The 20,154-nt window shown below is 38.5% G+C and overlaps 1 protein-coding gene across 10 annotated transcripts in view; it reads right to left on the bottom strand.

The window, feature by feature from the left end:
• The window catches only part of Cask (peripheral plasma membrane protein CASK), a 250,585-nt gene that overhangs the window by 227,239 nt on the left and 3,192 nt on the right, over positions 1-20,154 (bottom strand). For all 10 annotated transcript variants that reach the window (XR_013087042.1, XM_076826255.1, XM_076826260.1 and 7 more), the window contains exon 2: positions 3,530-3,642. Coding sequence is in view for 9 of the 10 variants with exons in the window: in XM_076826255.1 (XP_076682370.1) it covers positions 3,530-3,642 (113 nt within the window). In the remaining variant the exon portion in view is untranslated. The remainder of the gene's footprint in view (positions 1-3,529; positions 3,643-20,154) is intronic.

Below are 20,154 nucleotides of genomic sequence, written 5' to 3'. Positions count from 1 at the left end.
GAAGCCACCCACGCCTTCCCTTCGTGATCAACACATCTATTATTATTTCACAATCACATAAAGCACACTGACTTTTAATCGCAGCAAAATGTTTCCACCATGTGCAATTCCACTTAAAAAAAAACCTTTCGAGAATTAAATATATGCACTTTAAAATCCACCGTAATATTATATCGGGTTATTAGTTTCCAAGATGTTCACTCGTGCACCGAAAACCGTCAGCGTAACACATATTTTACGTCACTCAAGCTTCGGCTTTTGCCGCGATGGAGCAGCAACGCGTCGTGAAAAATATTTTTCGAGAAAGGCCTTGCACGGTCTAAATAATACTGACTGCGCGATACGATCGATTTTTAAGAATTATTTCTGCTTATCTCGAAATTCCAAGTACACAAAAAATGTAGGCCAGGTGCCCGAAGGGGTGGACTGGTTAGGGGTAGTTTCAGACGCAGAGTTCTGACCTTTGTTGTGCAAGATTTATGACAGGGTACGAATAGAGAAGTGCCACAGGATTCTCTTTGTGGAGGAACACGCCGGTTTCTGAATTTCTCTCTTTTCACTGTATTTTTTAGGATCATCTGGCCAGTGTCTAGAGTACAGCTTTATGGTGGCAAGAAACGATAAGTGACGAATAGCGTGCATGGAGAATAAACATACAGGGAGGAATTTCAGGCATTACCGCGTCGTAAATCTTACACATATGTACCACCAACCTGCTGTCCTCCGTTTCTACCACTTGCTCTACATTTTCTATGTATTCTAGATTTCGGGACGATATTCTGGTCTGCGCCCAGCCGTTTCATATTTAAACAACGTGTGCTGAAAGGCGGATTTTTATGCTTCGATCGATATATGTTGGAAATGAAGCCTCAGACTGTAAAGCGACTATGAAATTTTTGATTTTCTTTGATACGAGAGATTTGCATGTATCAGCTTGTCCCTTAGCTTGCAATAGTAAAGCTGCTGTCTATAATCTCAAGCTAGGGAGGCACAGGATTGATAGTTTCGCAATTTGCACTGTATAAAATTAGGAAATGTAAACTGTCGAATATTTTAGTGATTTAAGAAATTTAAGGTGCATCAGAAATTCAGATAAAATGCTGGAAAATTTACTGTAATTACCCAGGCAGAACGAGTGGAATGCAATCAGTTAATATGAGCTAAATATAGAACGAGAAGTATTTAACATTAATTTTCTCAAAGTAGTCGTTCGCGGAATTGATTTACATCAGTTCTGTGACGTTCAAGCGCTTCTTGAAATTACGTTCTAACTATGACGCATTTTCATAATATTATTAACCCTTAAAGCGATGCATCTCCTTTTTGTCTATTATTAGAAATGTGCATCTCTTAGACGCGTGGGTATGTAAAAAGAACGATATTTACTTTTAGACATGCAAAAAATATGCATTACGAAGATCACACGTCTACGAAGTATTCTAACAATAGATGTCTTTGTATTATGTGCAAATGGTTTCAGGAAACAAAGAAGAGTATATGTATATAGGCGAGGCATCTCACTCCCCCGATAATAAACAATTTGTTGAGAATATACTCACGATGTCGACGTAATTCTTTTATTAAACTTTACTGCTTGAAGACATCTTTCATATAACACAGAAGAGACTTTATACTTCCCCTAAAAGGGGTGGAAGGAAGTGTGAAATGAGAATCTTTAATGAAACTGCTATGCAATTTGTAAGTGCTTCTAGTGTTCTTATTTAGCTGAATAATTTTTAGTCAAAACAATTTTCGTACATGTGATATAAATCTAGTGAATGTTAGGCACTATTATTTCCATTAATTTCAACTGTATTAAGAAAACCATACTACTTTTTTTCTTATTTTATATTTAATTTCCATTACAATTTACTATTGCTTACTGATAAGGGAACACCGCGAACCCGGACTCACCGATTGGAACGCAACTTTGTGGGTTTTTAGAGTGTTTCAAAACAAGAACAACGGTGTCTTTCAATTGGGCCCTATCGCCCTTTAAGGGGGTGAAAACTAACCTCAAAGTCAAATTGGCACCTCCACTTTTTCGCGTATAACTCCTAAAGTACAAGAGACAGAAAAAAGTGTTACAAATAAAAGTTTAATGGTGCAATAAGCGCTACAAACTTCCATCAACAAAATTTTGAAAAAAGTTAAAATAATATATATAACTGACGAAAAAAACTTTTTTCAAAATTTTGTTAACGGAAGTTTGTAGCGCTTATTGCACCATTAAACTTTTGTTTGGAACATTTTTTTCTGTCTGTTGTACTTTGAGAGTTATACGGGAAAACGTGGAAGTGCCAATTTGACTTTGAGGTTAGTTTTCACCTTCTTAAAGGGCGATAGGGCCCAAATGAAACACGCCGTTGTTCTTGTTTCGAGTCACTCTAAAAACCCACAAAGTTGCGTTCCAATCGGTGAGTCCGGGTTCGCGGTGTTCCCTCGTGAGACATAAAATAATTCAATATGTTATCCTAATGAAACTATACCCAAGGCTTACAATTCCAGTCGCATATTTCAATGCCGCGTCTGACCATATACGGTCCACTTTCACTTGCGTCTTTCCACTGCGCTTCTTTCTCGCAATCTAAGCGCGCGGATCCATCATACCCTTTCGTATTTCGCAATGCATACTGTGAAGTATAATATATGAACTGCGTCAAGCGGTTTTGACTGGAAGTTGTTCGCGTAAAAACAATTGCAAAGAGATGTATAAACTTATCAGCATTGAAGATCAAGATTCAGAAATTATACCAGCATTTAAACTGTTAAAAAGGAATTGAAATATTCTTTTCAGACACGTTCATATGTTTCACATGATGAAGTTTCAAAAAAGAGATCCTTCCCGGGTAATCCCTTCCAAAGAAATAGGTCAAATGCTTCATACATAATTTTATTACATAAAAAAACCAAACCTCTCATTTCTCACTTTTCTTTTCAAGAATCGTGGCTAAGGGACAAGCAACCTTTGCTAAAATATCATAATCAAATCTAGATATACACTCGACTGCCAAACACGTCTTTACTTCGTCCGTAAAGAAGAATCCCAACTCCCACAGTTAAACATTAAAATAAATCCCCAACTACCCTAACATGAAAGTTACATTAAAACCCGTTATCAATCATTCCACCCCCAAGAAGATTTCTACACGAAGACCATTCTAAATCTATATTCGGCCCCATTCGCCACCATTAACCTATCCCCTTGCGTCCACTCAATACAAACAGAGCCCTCCATTCCGCTGATCTTCAAACGAAACTTTCCAATAACGATCCCAGGATTTACAGTTCATTTCTGGAATCCCTCGTACGTGCCCCACATTAAGGGCCCCGGCATACGTCCGTGACAACGAAACCAATTCCGATTCAATTGCACAATGGGTGGCACGAATTCACCGGCTCGAGACCACGTAAGTACGTATGCAGGGTGTAAAAGAGAATAGACAAACACGGAGCCAACCACAAGGGAATACGTTATGTTTCGAGCTGGCTGGCGGAAATTAATGGCGGAACAGCGCGCCCGACTCACCGTTCGTACTTAGACCTGGGCTGGAGGTGAACTTCGCCACATCGACGATTTTTACTGCGAATGTCTGGCCCGTCTGTCGGTGAATGCATTTCCGCACAACACTGAACGGCCCCCTGTAACAGGCAGAAAGAAAATGGGCCAGTGATAATAATCACGACACTGGCGCTGTTTCGATCATTTATGCTTCATTATGCAGCCATAAACGCGGCCGCGGTATTGCATGCTTAGGTGGAGAAGCCAGCCGCTGAGCTCTGCTAAGCCCGATAACGGCCCGAGTAATTCGTCGAACGTTCATCACACGCGTATTCATCGAATACTCTGGTGATCAAGCGAGCCCGCATTCAGCCGATTCAATTAGCCTGACCTGTAAGATATTTCCAACGGAGGAAGGCTAGAGGGGGCAATATGTCGAGCATCCGCGGTGGTAAAAAGGAAAGGTGCATAGAGTATTAATGTTAGTTGAAATGAGAATGGAAAGCACCATTTTCAGGTGCTCGAAAATTTCTGTCACGAAAGTAAATCACCTTAACCTTGATCTGGTGACGTTGTCTTAGGAATAAGGGAGATAACGAGCAATCAAAGGTAACTGTTACATTATTTACTCAATATTCTTCGACCCTTGTACAAATTGGAACGTTGAACTATCAGGAACTTTCACTAAATTCTCTGTCAGGAGAGATATATTATCAACAGACGCGGTGGCGTCTGGAAGCTAATTCCCCTTCCCCCACTACCCACAGGCACACTGAGCGACCATGTTTCTCTACACGAATGATAGCGAAATGGGTACTACCCCGCAGCTATTTTGGCCTTATTATCTTATCTTAGATATAGTTCCGGTGTTTTAACATGATCCAGCGAATAATTTTTTTTTAACCCATTTGTCGTTTTACTTAGTGTATCAAGCTGTTTTTCTAAAAGATAAAAGAATTTTTCTCAATTAATAGTTGTCGAAATGATACTTTTTCAGTCAGAGTTTTCGTGACGTTACGTTTTCCTCCTACACTTGACGCCAGTATGTCGCCATTTGAAAACGGAATTTATCCAATCAGGAATGGTTTTGATAAAAATACGGTTGCGCAGTTGACGAAAAAGACAAAAAGCCGCTGCATTCGGGTCGCTAGTGAATGTCACCTAGCTATTAGTGTCAATCCATCATAACCTGGCAAGTGTCAAATAACGTCAGTTGTTAAATTTTTTTAAATGTCACGAGTTTTTCCACCGTATAGGAGACTGAATTATTGTTTCAATTAATAAGATAAGTCGCCGAAAGTTTTTAATAGATTTTTTATGTGGAGTTTATAGAACCTAATTTTTTCAACAGACTTTTTATGCAGAGCTTATAGAAACGCAGGGGACGCACAGACTTGGAACTTCTTTCGCGCAAGTTTCTGGAAATTTGTCAAATAAGGTAAACCGACAAAGTTTGTCGTAAGACATAGCATTCGGGATTAAGAAAATTGTGGCGGATTGCTTGTAATGTAGAGCAAGTCACATTAGTGATGAAAGTACGCTGAAGACACGTCTCCCTTGATACTTTTCAATCTTTTGTGAAAGATATTCGTAAAACCGAAGCTGAAAATCTGAGCACTGAAATTTGTATACAATTGGAATTCACAAAGTTGATTTCACAATCTTTGCATCTGAACTTTTTAATTTTTTTTTTTTTCGAGAATTAATAGGAATTAGCTTCTTTCATACACGAGTCATGTTTATGGGGGGGATATTACATTCTGGAAGGCACCACAGACACGTCAAAATGCTATAAAGGAATCAAAATGGATGCCTCGAGAATTCATGTATACATGTAATCTTCGTAGAGCTCAAAGCTTTCACTCTTTCAGCGCTCCATTCTAGTGACACTGAACGAATTATGGGAAACGACGTCTTCAGTCTTTACCGGTTAAAAGCTCTTCTATAGGACAATGTATAACCTCAGAAAGAGTCTGCAAAGCGGCTTACTCGCGAACATGACCCACTTTTTACAAGAAATTATCGACACGTTGTTATCCCTTAGATCAATTAATGTACAACATTCTGTTACTCGAGACTCTGTCATCGTTACTTCGCCATTAAAAATAAAAAATTTTGTCCCCTCCCTGTAAAAACTGTATTTGGAAATATCACTATTTTTTATTCGTATTGCTATCACTATTTAGTTGGACAGTTATTTATCTACGTTCCTGCGTGTCAATTTTACGTAATAAAACTCACGTTGGATTAAATAACAAGTAGAAAATATTTCTTCAAACATATATGCAACCGCGACACTTAAGAGAAATATACCTGGGATTACTAGTGCATGTAGCAACTGTCATAAAATCCAATATGGAGCTAAACTCGACATTGGCCCGGATGGAACGAAATATAATGTCGAGTTCATCTCGACATGGGACCGCAGAAGGTTAATAACTGAAGCTTAACCTTTCAGTGATGGCCTCCATGCGTTGTGTAGACTCCCGTTTCCACACACGAATAGTTACAAATACAGATAAGAATTTTCAACTGTATTGCTCTAAGATAAACTGGCTATGAAGAATAACAGAAGTACTGTTTAATAAGAAGGAAATATTATTATCAGACGTATTAGTATTTGATTATTTAACAATAAATATATGGAATTAACACGTAAAGATATTCGTGTGAGTTATAGAGTTGCCCAAACGTTGGTATTTTTACTTTCTTAATTAGGTTAATTGTTAAGCATAAAGTGAATATCTGTAGCAAAATTATACTGGTGAGTAGATTTTGTCCGTTGTGTTTATTATTCTTATTAGTGTATATTTCTTGAAATCATTAGATAAAAAGCTAGTATGAATTTGTTTTAGGTAACTTAATAATGGAGAAAATAAATGATCCATTAACTTTTTATATAGGTGCATTTCATCTACTTTTTCAGAATGCGTTTTTACGCTACTTTGCAATCGTTTTCGTTTCTCTGCCTCTTACATTTTCCTGCATCCGCTTTCCGGCAGCTAAAACTCCCTTCTTTCGTGTCTTTTCTTTTAGACAGAAATTTCTGCTCCTGTCCTTCTACTCTCTTCATCCTTATTTTCTTTTTCACTTTTCCCTTTTCCCTTCAATTTATGGTATATTTGAGATTCCTCAAAAGACACCACGCTTCCTCGCATTAACATTATTAACGCTGAGGAACATCTAAAAAATCCACCATCAAAATGGTGGATTAATTGCGTTATGGTTTTTGAAAACGTAAGTTGCAAAAATGTCCCCTTACTTGCACAGACTTCTGAATTTTCGAAAACCTATCTGGGACGCAAATTTCTATTGTTTCTATTTCAGTATTACTAGAGTTTTCTCATTAATTACACTGCAACATCACCACTTGATTTATTTTATTCAAAAACATATCGACGATCCCAAAATGTCCCCGAGAATAATTTCATCTTTACGACCATGTTTATCCCCTCGAACTCTGCAATTGTTCCCCTAATCCTGTTCTCTCATCTTCAAAGGCAATACCTAGTGATGTTCCAAGTATTCCTTATAAACAGGACACTCTATAAGATAATGCTACTAATAACCAGGAAATAAATATGTGCACGCAAACAGCAACATGCAGAACTATTGACTGTGTGTACATCGGTGTGAGAATAAACGGTTTATGTAGCCAACACAGATATAGACGTCGATTTGTTTTGATACATGGGCGGATTAATGCACGGCACGTATGGTGACAAGCGGACATTCCTTCTAATGCTTCCGACGACACGCGCCAGCATTCGCGTGCGCGTGGCCACAGTTCATTGGCATTTTCGCGAGCATTATCTACCTTACAGCAACACACCACCTTACACACACCCAGCGCAGCACTAACTTTCATCAATCACACATCATCTGATCAATATCCTTCATACGTAACACACCATCCAATATAGTGCCTCGCAGAGACATGACGATGAACCTGAGACCCACTTAAGTGGCGTGGAAAGCGATACCCTTGAGGGTACAAGCCTCGTTAGAGGGTCATACTTATTTCATCGTATTCCCACACATCCTAGGTCCTCAAAGTATTACTCGCTATCCAAAAGCTATGCTCGTTAAGTCTGCAACCTCTCGATAAATAGTACAGGTACATACACTCGGGTGCCACTGATTCTGGCATCTTGTTACCTCCACAACATCGCTGATATCACTATAAGGCGCTGTATAATCTTCAATGTATCTTGTAATAATGTATTTGTTGTTACCGTGAAAACATTAACTGCTAAGTTTTGGTGTTCAGTCTGCAAAACGAATCAACTATTTCTACTCAGGTACATGTATTGATTTCCCCCACTGGCCACGTTGTACTGTTTTGCTTTATGATACCTTCTTCAAGGGGGAGGCCCGCCTAGAACGGTCAAAACAACATCCTTCTTTGGGAATATTTTCAAGAAAAACCGATAAACTTTTATTATCAAACATTAGTCTATTGGAAAGTGTACATCTTACAGATATTTCAGTATTTTTTGTGGTAAAAAATTCCTTAAGTAAAACCCCTTCACGTAAAACTTCAAACGCGTTTTTCTCTAAACAGTATTCTTCAAACTGGTGGGACATATATCTCGAAAAGTTATTAACCGATTCGATTGAAACTTTTTTTATTTTGAAGAATATGCTTGTCACAGGGGGCAGGCATCTAATATTTGCAAAAATTGAAAATTTGTATTTTGTAAAGGCGTTAAAAGGACGAGAAACACAGGGGAAAAGTGAATTGAAACTTCACCTGTCGATTTTATCCCAAAATGTCATTTTCTGCAATTTTTAAAGGTTTTCCCCCCATAAAATGTCATGCCCTTTAATAATCTGGCATTCATTTTTATTTCACACTAGGGGTTTAGGTGCTACACGCCCCACCGTGTTGGATGAATTTTTTGACGCCTCGACTTTAATGACTCCCCGGGCCATTTAAAATGATTAATTAGGAGAAAATATATATGTTTCTACAGCTTAAGATATCCTTAATACAATGCCAAAAGTCGCACTAAATTATCTGTGGTAGTTTTCCTGTAATTAATTCCTAAAGATCGCCTATTTTTGTGCACTCTAAAGCGGAACCACCCCATAACTGATTTGAGTGTATTTCACGATGTGCGGTACACTTTTGAAAGCACGTGTCTACATGGAACAAGTATACATTGAAACCATGTAGGTAGTACCTTCTTCATTCACTTCAATGTAGAAACGCTAATATTGGCGCAAATCACAATGATAACTTTAGGTGTCCCGTCGTTTTCAATGCATCGCAGAATTTGGATCTTAAACTACTGATAGGATTATTTCCACAGACTAGCTGGCCAAATAATACACGATGCGTAGTTAGCTAGCCCGCGGCGGAAACAAATAAAATGGCCTACGCAAACAGGATTAATTCAATATGTTGAAGAGATCTATTGGAGGCAGTAACGGTATTTCAATCGCTGAAGCGAGCCCCGAAATCTTGCGGATATGTGTTGTTTATGAGTTTCTCTAATAATTCCATTTATCAAGTTCAATTTCCCATTCCTCTTGTTTCCCGTTCGCGAGTATCGAGTCCGCCGCGTCTATATGCGTCCAATAATGTGGAAACAACTAAACTATAGAGGTGGAGCATTAATATCGATGGAGCCCGACTTTAACGATGCACTTTGACACAAATTGCTGTCACCGTCTTCGCGTAGTTAATATGTACCACTTAATTCCACCAGGCACGTCATTTTTTACACAGGCATAAACACTTTGTGTAGTACAGTGTCAGAGTCAACTGTTGGAGCAATATTGCAGTAACTCTCATGATCGACATTTTATGTATAACTAGCAAACTACCCCCGCGCTTCGCTGCGGGCCTAAGAGATGTTAAGGACTCCATGAAAACACATTTCACTCCTTTAACCACCCCCTAGGGCAACATCCTGAAATTCAGTTTTAGGCATTTATGTGGCTAACCTTTTGAAGTAAGAACCAAGTTGATATCTAATCGAGCCGACGAGATTTTAACAAATCCGTGGAAATACATTTCACCCGTTTTCACGCCCTTAGGGCTAGATTAGGGCAAAATGCTGAATCTGGTTCTTAGGCATTTGTGCGGGGAACCTTTGTAATTAAAAACCAAGTTGATATCTCATCGGGCCTAACAAATAATAAGGACTCTAAGAAAACATGTTTCACCCTTTTTTAACACCTTCGGATTGCAATTTCAACAAATCCCTTCTTATCAAGCCCCTACGTCGCAAAGGGAATGTAGGTACCCTGCGAATTTCATGTTTCTAGGGTCAACGGTTTGGGCTAGACGGTGATGAATCAGTGACACAAGGATTATATAAGTACAGATAGAAGACCGATATATTGAACTTCAGATATAACTAACATTATTTTCAATATTACAATTCGAAAGGTTCGGTTCTAGACAACCCTTCCATACGATTTAATTTCTCTTTGAAGTATATTTGCTTAATAACAAAACCTTGACTGGCAAGCAATAATTGGGTATATACATTTTCTTCCATAATAAAGACTTATTTGTATTATTTATGAACTTACAGCTACAATTCAGCTGTATCGAAGATAAGGTACTGATTAGAATTGTCATGTTTATGATAACTATGTGGTTCAATTTTTTCCAAACCGTTCAGACTGAACACACAACTTGCATCGCGTCAAGTTCAATTACGGCTGTCTGAGCTTTCCTTTATAGGTTAAGGTGAGGTCAAGAACGCTAATTTCCGACGCCAGGGTGAGCAGACTTTCCAACTACATTCCATTTATAGAATAATCAAATGATCAGACTGATTTTTCAGTTGTCCAAAGGTTGCAATACATCGTTGAAGACATACAAAGGAACAATTAGATTTTTACAGCTTGGCTCTTATAACCAGATATAGAAGCCTTTAAAGTTCTTGTACAGATCCACGCATTTAATGCTGACATTCTAGTTATTCCCATAATTGTATTATTATGTTATTGGAGCCTAGCGAATTAACAAGTCACGATGATACGGGCGAAGCCTGCACCCCGTGTTTGAAATAAAGTTTATACACTGCTTCCGGATTCTGTGCGAGAAAAATGGAAGAAAACCTAAGTGACGTGGTGTCCCATCTCATTTTCTCAACCTATCTAACCGCATCATCTCCTTAATGCGATGGCTAAATATCGATATCGCATCCAAAATGCCGGAATACACCTAAGCATCCAATTTTTATTCCGTTAAGCTACGGTTCACCGTGTGTATACACCGCGCTATGTGGAACACTAGCATATAGTATATGGCGCCTCTTCGATATGTGCTGCCCTTGATAAGTGCTTTCCAAACCTGTTCAAGTACTTTAAACACGTTCTACGTCGCAAAGTTCGAGAGCAAAAACATGGCTTTAGCACCTTTTTACACGAGACACTTCTATAGCTGACCTCTGGTATCTGGGATGTATGTGTTCCCTCGACAGAGATAGAACTAGCTTAAAGATGATCAAGAGACGTAAGAAATGTGTCGGTTTTTCTATAATACCAATCGCAAGCCAAAACCACCAAAATAACTCGTGGTGTAAAGGCACCTAGAGATGCAGAAACATAAAGTGACGTTTGCACTGTTCGAAATCACATTATTGTATTAAAAGAAATAAGTACGTGATAAAAGTACTAATTATGGTTGAGATATTAAAGAAATAGTCTACATTCATAATTCTCTTGAAGAAAGCACTTTAAATGCTGTATGTGGCACACCCCATTCGTCATAAGGTGAAGCTAAAGAGGGTCCTTTTAAAAAAAGTAAGCCCTGGTGGAAAGAAACACGAACGACTACACGGACGTGTAGTTGGTAACGGTAAAATATTAAATTCACCAAGACATATTCAAAATGCTGCTTAACGGAACTAAAGAGAAGTGCCCTTGTTTTATTGCTCTTTCTCTCCCCATTTTTTATGCTCATTTGCATGCATCCTTCCTCACACCTCGCTTAATTTACGCTTTCCCTACATCCCTGCTTTCTTTCTCCAGCAGACGAATATAACTGAATTAAGGAAAGCTCTGGTATGTACTTGGATTTAAAACAACATTCTTCAAGTTAAGCAATACAATTATTTACGATTAATTTTGCTTGCTCACGAATAGTGTCTCATCGCACCCCGGATCTATAACTTATCGCCATCTTCTATTAACTTGAAAACCTTCGTTTTTCTTCACGAGGGATTTAGAAGCACGTACTTGTCGTCGCTGTTCATGTTATTAAATAACTTCTTATCATACCATTTCTTATCGAGGATGGTGGAGTAATATGTGGCGAGCAGGTTGAGTGGTTTAATAAGTCCCGGCTAGGTTGCAATAATTCCTGTGAAGTCCTGAAAGAACTCTGAGGTCTGGTGATGTCATAATGAAAAGCGATTTCTTTCCCCCGTCACTAATTACGGCCATATTTCTTTCGCTGCCGAAGTGAACTGATTTAATTTCGGGCAATATTTTTTATATTAATGGTCTGACTTCCCAATAGTGTTCCACTCTCAAGGAAGACTTTTCAATTGACAGGGGAATATTTTCTTGGCGAGCAGTTCAATGTTCAAGCTGCTTCATCCCTCCTGGGTTAGTAGATCATTCTTTTTCCCTTTATAAACAGTATGTCAGTATCTCACGAGAGGACCATTTTCATGTTTTAATAAAGCATTACTGTAAAACAAAAACGCCACATTCCTTTATCAGTGTGTCTATAAGATTTACTCTTACGAGCAAAGTTTTAAAATAAATCTTCTAAGAACTCAAAACTTATCTCATGCTTCTTCTCTTGCAAATGAAGGATTTTAACAATATCTTTCTCAAAACAGTAGCATACATTTAAAACAAGATTAGTTCACAGTTTAAGTTTAAAGTGATCCCTCTACTTCAATAAATCAGAACTGTTGCAATCTGTCAAATTCTCTTACATCAATACTCCCATTTAATTAATTGAATTATGCAAATGAAGAAGATCCCAGTGAATTGTCTCCTCCACCGAGTATTTCCACAGAATGCTTAGCAGATTCCGTTTTAAAACAGCAATTGCGAATCAATGTGCATACCCCTTGCTTTCACCATGGAGCGAGGTGCGCGTAATTACGGAGAATTCCTCTTTGCCGTCGAAATGCCCGCGTAAACGAGGTATCGCTTGCAAAATGTTCGTCCAAAGCTTGTCTACGAAATGGACCATTACCCCATCGGTTCGACTCTATGGAAAACTCATATCCCAAGCAGTTCAAAGTTCAAAGTTTATTCACTGCGTCTGCATCTCGGAGACAATGGGGCGCGGGTTCGTGTCTAGAAAGACCTTTTTCTTCGATATCAGGAAGAGTAACTTGATTTCAGCGAGTCAATCTTACTGCCACTTCTGAGTTTGAGTGGATCGAACTTTCTCACTTCAGCATCCCCGGCTATACGCCTACGCCGACCTAACTCTGAACTCCGTCTGCCTTTGTGCTCGGGACCAAAGTATATTTCATCCTCGACGTACATTAAACACGACAATGTGCAATAATTCGTGGGAATGCCGACAACCTTGGACCTCTGGCCGTCGCTTCATCAGCGGTTTAAAATATCCATGGAAGAATCTATTGATACTCTTCGGGCATTAATCAGTGCGATTTTCATTTATAATCCTCGAATCTGGAGACACGTTAGTGCCCCCGCCGAGTCGAGTCGGGCAAGCACAGCCGTAAGCACTCTTTTCTGGGAGTAACTCAGCGTACTTTTGACCCCCCATATCTTTGTGCTGGAGTTACCCAGGAACCTGAAACTTCTATTTATCTAGAGTACTTTGCAAACGGAACTAAACCTCCAAATTTCACGTTTCTATCTTTTCTAGTTCGTAAGATATTTTAACTCAAAGTTACGTTATTTCGACACTGACCGATCATCAGAAATCGGACGTACTTCTCGCAGACTTAGAAACTTAAACTTTGGCAGAAAGGTAGTGTTTGGGATACAATAAAAGGAAAAATTAAAAAAAATCTGATTAAATCCTCTTCACTAACAATTTATGAATGAAATTCGATATCTCTGGAACCACTGAACCCATAACCATGAAATTTGATAGGCACGTTCCTCTTAGCCCCCAGGTGTTCGCTAAGAAATTAAAAAAAAAAACTCGCCACCCTATTACCGAAAAACGATACATGAAAGTTTAGCCCTCGCGCGCGCGACGAATGTTTCGGTCCTGACGCCGTAACGTAGTCACAGCGCGGTGCTCCCCACTCCGCAAAAATCGTGCGATCCTCTCACGCGAGGCGCGAATGCGGCTGCGACCGCCAGATGGCTGGGTACCCGCGAATCACGTTTCTCGCGTGTAAAAATAAAAAGAACCCATAGGCTAAGAAAAGGAGGATTACGTACAAAAAGAAGTGAAATCCTATCAAAAACATTTCATGTAAAAAATGTAGCCGAACCTCGTTGACTCTTTACCCATAAAAAGTTGCGAGATGTCATGTAGAGCCGACTCTAGCGCTCTCATTAACTCTGACATATTCACGTTTATTAATAAAGTATTGCATAAAATAATATTTATACCGGAACTGAGCGTATATGTATTTATAGCGTGGACTTAATTTTACATAATATTGTAGGGTGTAATAACTTCCCTGTGCTGCGTAATTGCCAAGTCACAAAATGTTCTTTAACCAAAGATGTAGACTTGGAGTGATTTGTGCATGAAAGTGTCAGAGTTAATGAGAGCGCTAGACTCGGCTCTACATAACATTTCACAACTTTTTATGGGTAAAGAGTCACGAGACTCGGCTACATTTTTTACATGAAATGTTTTTGGTGAGTTTAGAGTACCAGTGGAGGTTAATGAAGGTTTTTCTGGTGTTGTTCCTCCACTAATGTAATTTTCATTTGAGAATTGTTGATCAAATTTTCTCTCCTATTTATTTCGCTAATGAAAGGAACACACTCTTTTATAGGCACACAGACGCCGTCACGGGAGTAATAATACATGTACTTTTCTTTTCATTTGGATCGAAAATACTTGAGGAAATACTATGGCTATTTTTAACATTCAAAAAGAAATTAATAATTTGTAACCTCGTGAACAAAGGGACAACTGTTATTCGAACAATATTTCGAAATGTGCAAAGTGGATTTTATAACTACTTGGATGAAATTCTAGTAGTATGTTTCCATTTATTTATCATTAGTCTGAAACAAAAGCTAAAATCATTTTTAACAATAAAAACAGTAGAACAATGAAGAATAATAAAGTCTCAATAAGTAGATAATATCGGTTAACCATTCTGAAGATTTTTAGAAATGCGAAAGTACAAAAATAGCAAAGCACCTAAAGTACATATCTACAAAGTTTCGACTTTATGTGTTCAGACAAATTGCGACTTGCAACTCGCGCGATTTCGAAATAGCGGAAAGCGAGAATATCATTGTAAAAATAAATATAGTTTAGTTAGTTATATGCGACTTAATATTATTATTTAAATAAATCATTATTATTATTGTCATTATGATGAAATCACTATGTTTATTTATTCGATTTATTTTTAAATTTTTCAGGTGTTTATAAAGTAATTCACATTTTTAAAAAATCACGAAATTCTCGGGATTAGTTAAATCAAATCCCGGGATTTTTGTAATCCAAAAAATAGCCGGGATCGCGGGATCCCGGGATTGTATTCCCTACCCACAATACAATACACCGCAGGCGCATCACTTGACTACAGTCATTCGTTTTTGCTGAAGCAGCTACGGAATTTTGTATTACCTAGTAACTCTAAATGTATGAAAACCATAAACAACCCTAAACGTCCAACTAAAATCTTCAGCATCAAATAAATTTGTCCCTCTTTTTTGTCTTCAACTACTTGAATTACATTTAAACGCGTCACATGCTTGCAGCAACCTACGATTATGTGAAGAAACGAGAAACAGTAAAAAACGAAATATTCTAGAAATCACTAACAACATTTTAAACATTCTCATAAACTCCTATATTAAGCTAATCCAGGCAAGACTAGTTTATGGCCACTCGACTAGTCTCTAACTAGATCGATCTAGCCTGGTCTAGCTGGACGTATGTAGGGTTGGCTGGAACGAAACGCGATGCCGAGTCCAAGTCGACATTGGATCGCAAGGGGTTAATAGTCTTCGCACGACAATTCCGAGAATACTGACGTTGGATGTGGTAGTTGCTTTGATATAACCACATTAGCCACCACAATGTACAGACTACGAGAACTCGAGCGCTTGAAAGGGAGGTACTTGACAAATCTGACTATTGACACAGTTCTGGGGTATCACGATTCGATGGAAGTGATTGATGGAAAACAGAAACCCGCTGACGTATGTATATTGGTTTTTATGTTAGCTGCCGTTGTACACTGTATTTCGAACTTTACTTCAACAATTGGCCGGGCATTTTCGTGTTCAGTGATGGGACATGGTGTAAAACGTGCGCGACATTACTTTTAATCTTAGTATATTCCTCTTAGAAAGTGCCATTTATAAATTTCCTTTTAAACTTAAATTGAAATTTATGATCTATCGGTTATAGGTTTGCGTAGCATTAATGGTATAGTTAATAGCAATTTGGGACAGTATACTTAACAGTCAACTTTGGAGTCAAGATAGAACATAGTTGACCCTCGACCGGCAGTGTATAGGTCCTTTTGGATCCAGGCGTACCGCTACCAAACGGAATATTGAATAGTGATAGCAACAGATACCCAAACTACCCGTGTAGCCTTCGAACCCGAGTTCCAAGGTGTTCCTTACGTTATAAATTAGTTGTGTAAATGTTCTTTAACAAAAGCTGTAAATTTAGCAGATTATCTATGGAAGCTTACCGAAGAATTATTGAAATCGAGCTTCAGACAATGTAGGATGAAGTAGTAAACTGTAAATTGGTCGTTACATGTGCACATGTGAACTTCATATAGGTATGTAAACGTGACCGAATTGTGTTCAGACGGACAACTATTTTGTAATCGAATAAGGGGTAGTTTTGGGGAAATGAAGTCCAGAATATTGTTCACAGAATGTGTCATGAATTCCATGCCAACCATGTCACGTCGTATCGTCTCGCAAAGAACGATTAATTAAGATCAATAGCACTTGCATCTGTTTCTATGAAGCATCATCCCACTTCATCTTATCTCCGCTAATAATTGGCCTAATGCCACCGAGAAGTCATAGGAAATGGACAGCACGTTTACAGTCTTAGCAGTTAATGACTTATTAGTGGAGGAATGATATCGATTGGCAGGGAATAATGCCGAGATATTTCGTTACAAGACAATCTGCACTCGAGGAAGCAATCCTCTTAGTAACTAATATTTCTCATTCACTTTAATACCCCTGCTGAGGAGAGCAATCGGACCACTTCGATACCATCAGCTGTTTGCAGCAACGTTCATTGTGAAATGCTGCAAATGAAATTCAGAAACTACAAAGCGAAGGTACTTAAAAAAACTCGAGATAGTAAGTGCAAAGATTTTAAGGTGAATCTCATATCCTCTCATACCCTGCTTCGATTCTTCTCTAATAATGCCATTTGGTACATTTGAAGGCAAATATAGAAATCCATAATCGTAAAGCAGGAATTGAAGAGTCTTTGCAGAAAACTGTGTAAGTGCCAAAAATCAAATTCTATACTGTAGTATTATCATTGACACATAGAACATCCCCTGATAATTTTTTATTTTATTTTTGGCACTTAGTGTTTTCTACGAGGACTCTTCAATTGTAAAATTTACTATCGTCTTTATTAGACATTACACATCAAAACTCCATAGGTAGATAGAAAGCCGCCAAATGTTAGACTTCAATGTTGTTTTTTTTTTAATTGAGAGTTTAAGGTCACATGCAGCTTCTGAGGTTACTAGTGACCACGGCAAAATCGTCAGTGGGATAAAATAGGTAGTAAAGTCCAATTCCCGTTAGGAAATCGTCTTCATTTTGTAGCAATATAGTAGTTTCTGTGGCTACTTAACAGAGTATCAAACATTTAACGATAAAAATCGTTCTTGAAGCGTAATGAAACATACGAAGATCAGAAAGGCCCTCATTTTAGACACCACTTTATTTCTTGGAAAGTGGGATTGATGATATACTGGGATTCCTAGGCAGCCAAATACACGTACAGAGCCGTCCATTAGTTATCGGAAACCATTAATGACTGTGTTCTTATTTAGAGTATTAGTGTCTAAATATTAATGGTACCATTCAATAACAGCTTTATATAGGTAGCTATGATAAAAGGAAATTATAGAAGCAATCTGAAAGGTACTATTTTTGTAAAAAAAATGCACATCTTTTCGAAAATAAGTGTTCAATTTTGAAAATTTCGTTTCTTAAAAATAGAAACCCAGAAAGTTTTCCTCCCGTTCGAAATAATGTACATATACACAACACTCGTGCCTCTCACTCAAGAATAAGCCCATCAATTATTTCCAAAGGTGGTCAATTATAAATAATTACCAATAGGCAAAAAACTCACATTAATATTAAGAACGAATTCACACAACACAAGCAGAATGTCACAGCTATTTAAACACGAAACACACTAGGTACTATAGAGTCAAACCGAATACTAGTAAATCAGTCAGTGTCTCATACACTCGTTAATACCATCTTCTATGTGTTCACTCTAACATTTTGAACTTAATTCTCTGTTTCTGAACCCATCAGAGTATCGCTGTAAAATTCCCGTATATACCATTGCGTCACTCGTCATTCATCACTACTCACTCACTATCTAAGTCCACCTCGGGTGCGCGATAAGCTATCGGGAGAACAAGGATAGAACGCGAGGAGCTTGAGCCACTATCAGATCACCGACTTGATGCTACAACAGTCATTGATAAGTGTCACTGATCTAGACACTCTTGGGCAATGTGGTTGTGTCTCGCAACTATACTGTCTACACCACAGACCAATGTGATACAGTCGGATTGATATGGGTTACGCCAGGTGTTACCGTCACCGACTACGTCGCGTCATGACTCATTCAGAGTGCGAGCGTCCCAGAGGTTTTAACGTTACTGGCCAATTTTTGAACGGGTTCTTTTGCGCGCGGCATCGGTTACACACATATCGAGATATAGGATGCTCCGCAACTTAAACACCATCGATGGCGGCTTTACACCTGGCGATCCCATTGGCTCGCCTAAAAGGTCGTTCCGAGGTTCGTACCAATTCCCTTTTAAGGGCAATCACGAATTCCTGGTATTATAGGTGGTAAATTCCAGGATGGAACCACAACTGTCACTGACCCACCGTCTAAGGGTAGCGGTTTATGACGCTGCCTGCCGAAATCCAGGACACGCATCTAACTGGTGTCGCCAATATCACATGGCTGACATTTACCTTTTATTTTTCTCAAATTTACTTAGACTTGCCATGAAGAAACTATATTTTGTAAGTTCGGCTTTGAAGTATCATAGGCTTCAACTTTTCTGACACAAGTCAATAGTTTAATTCTTATCTTCTGTGATCGTTCGATTTTATTTCCGTTCCTCCAGAGGTTACACGTGCTTTTCACTGTATTGTAGTTACTTCTTTCGTATGCTCCTCCACAATTCCAAAGAAGAGCATGGAAATACATTTTCAAAGTATGTACTAGGCACGTGGGTACGTTTGTTTAAAGGATCCGTGCTAATTAAATAACGGGAGTATGTTTTACGGTTTGCTCTAGGCAATCTGTTTCACCGTATCAGAATAATTTCCCTTGCATACAGGATCTATTACGCACTTTCGAAATCTGACTCTTCAGTAGTACTGTACTATTTACCGTGCAGAGTATATGTAATATAAATTCTCTGTCAAATATTCAGTCTGAACTTCGGGTAAATATTTCTGGTAGTAACTTTAGTTCCTGAGTGAATTGACTTTGAACATGTCAAAACATCAAGGTACATATCTAAAAATATGGCTGAAGATAACACGGCCAGACGCCCCAAATTGTACCAAGCACTCCTGTACTTGACATATTCGATCCATACTAATAACTCGTCCAAAAAATGTTCCAGATTTTTAATATTTCGCTGACAGATACACACTCATTGTTAGTTTTAAAATACGAAAGATTTATTAATGTTTATAATCGCCTTCACCACCAATCACTATTAAGATTTTCGTGCATATTGTTTCACACCGAATGCTTGTGAAGCTGGTCAGACTAACGCACAATAAAACTGCAACATTTCCAACAGGTCTGCAGTGGGCCATTGTCCACAATTAAATTCAAGGACGGATTCCAGCAGCAAGAATTTACTCTGACTTCTCCGAAAACGTGTGCACACGGCCAGTGTGCAAACGGCTATCCACTACTTATTTACCGGGAGGGGAGTAAAAGTAGGGCAAGCATCGTAAAAGAAGTGCAAACCAAGTTTTGCGTCCCACCTTGTATATGCCAGCATTAAGATTTAGCTGCGCAAAGGTATTTCGCGTATTTCTTGGAGCACTCAGGCATCCATTATACGGAGATAGGGAAGATGCGTGCAACCCTGTAACAATTTTCCTGCATTTTCGGCGTGGAATGTGCTTCCATTCTACTTGATCAACGTCAATCCTCAAATATTAAATTTCCATTTCATATTCTCCGGCTAATCCGTTCGTTTAAGTGCGACCAGGAGAAGAGAGAGAATCAGAAATGAGTCGACGCCCTTCGTTTATCATTCGGAACT

Source organism: Andrena cerasifolii, chromosome 14 (assembly GCF_050908995.1).
Source record: "Andrena cerasifolii isolate SP2316 chromosome 14, iyAndCera1_principal, whole genome shotgun sequence".
Lineage (NCBI taxonomy): Eukaryota > Metazoa > Arthropoda > Insecta > Hymenoptera > Andrenidae > Andrena > Andrena cerasifolii.
This window is presented reverse-complemented; position numbering and strand designations above follow the sequence as displayed.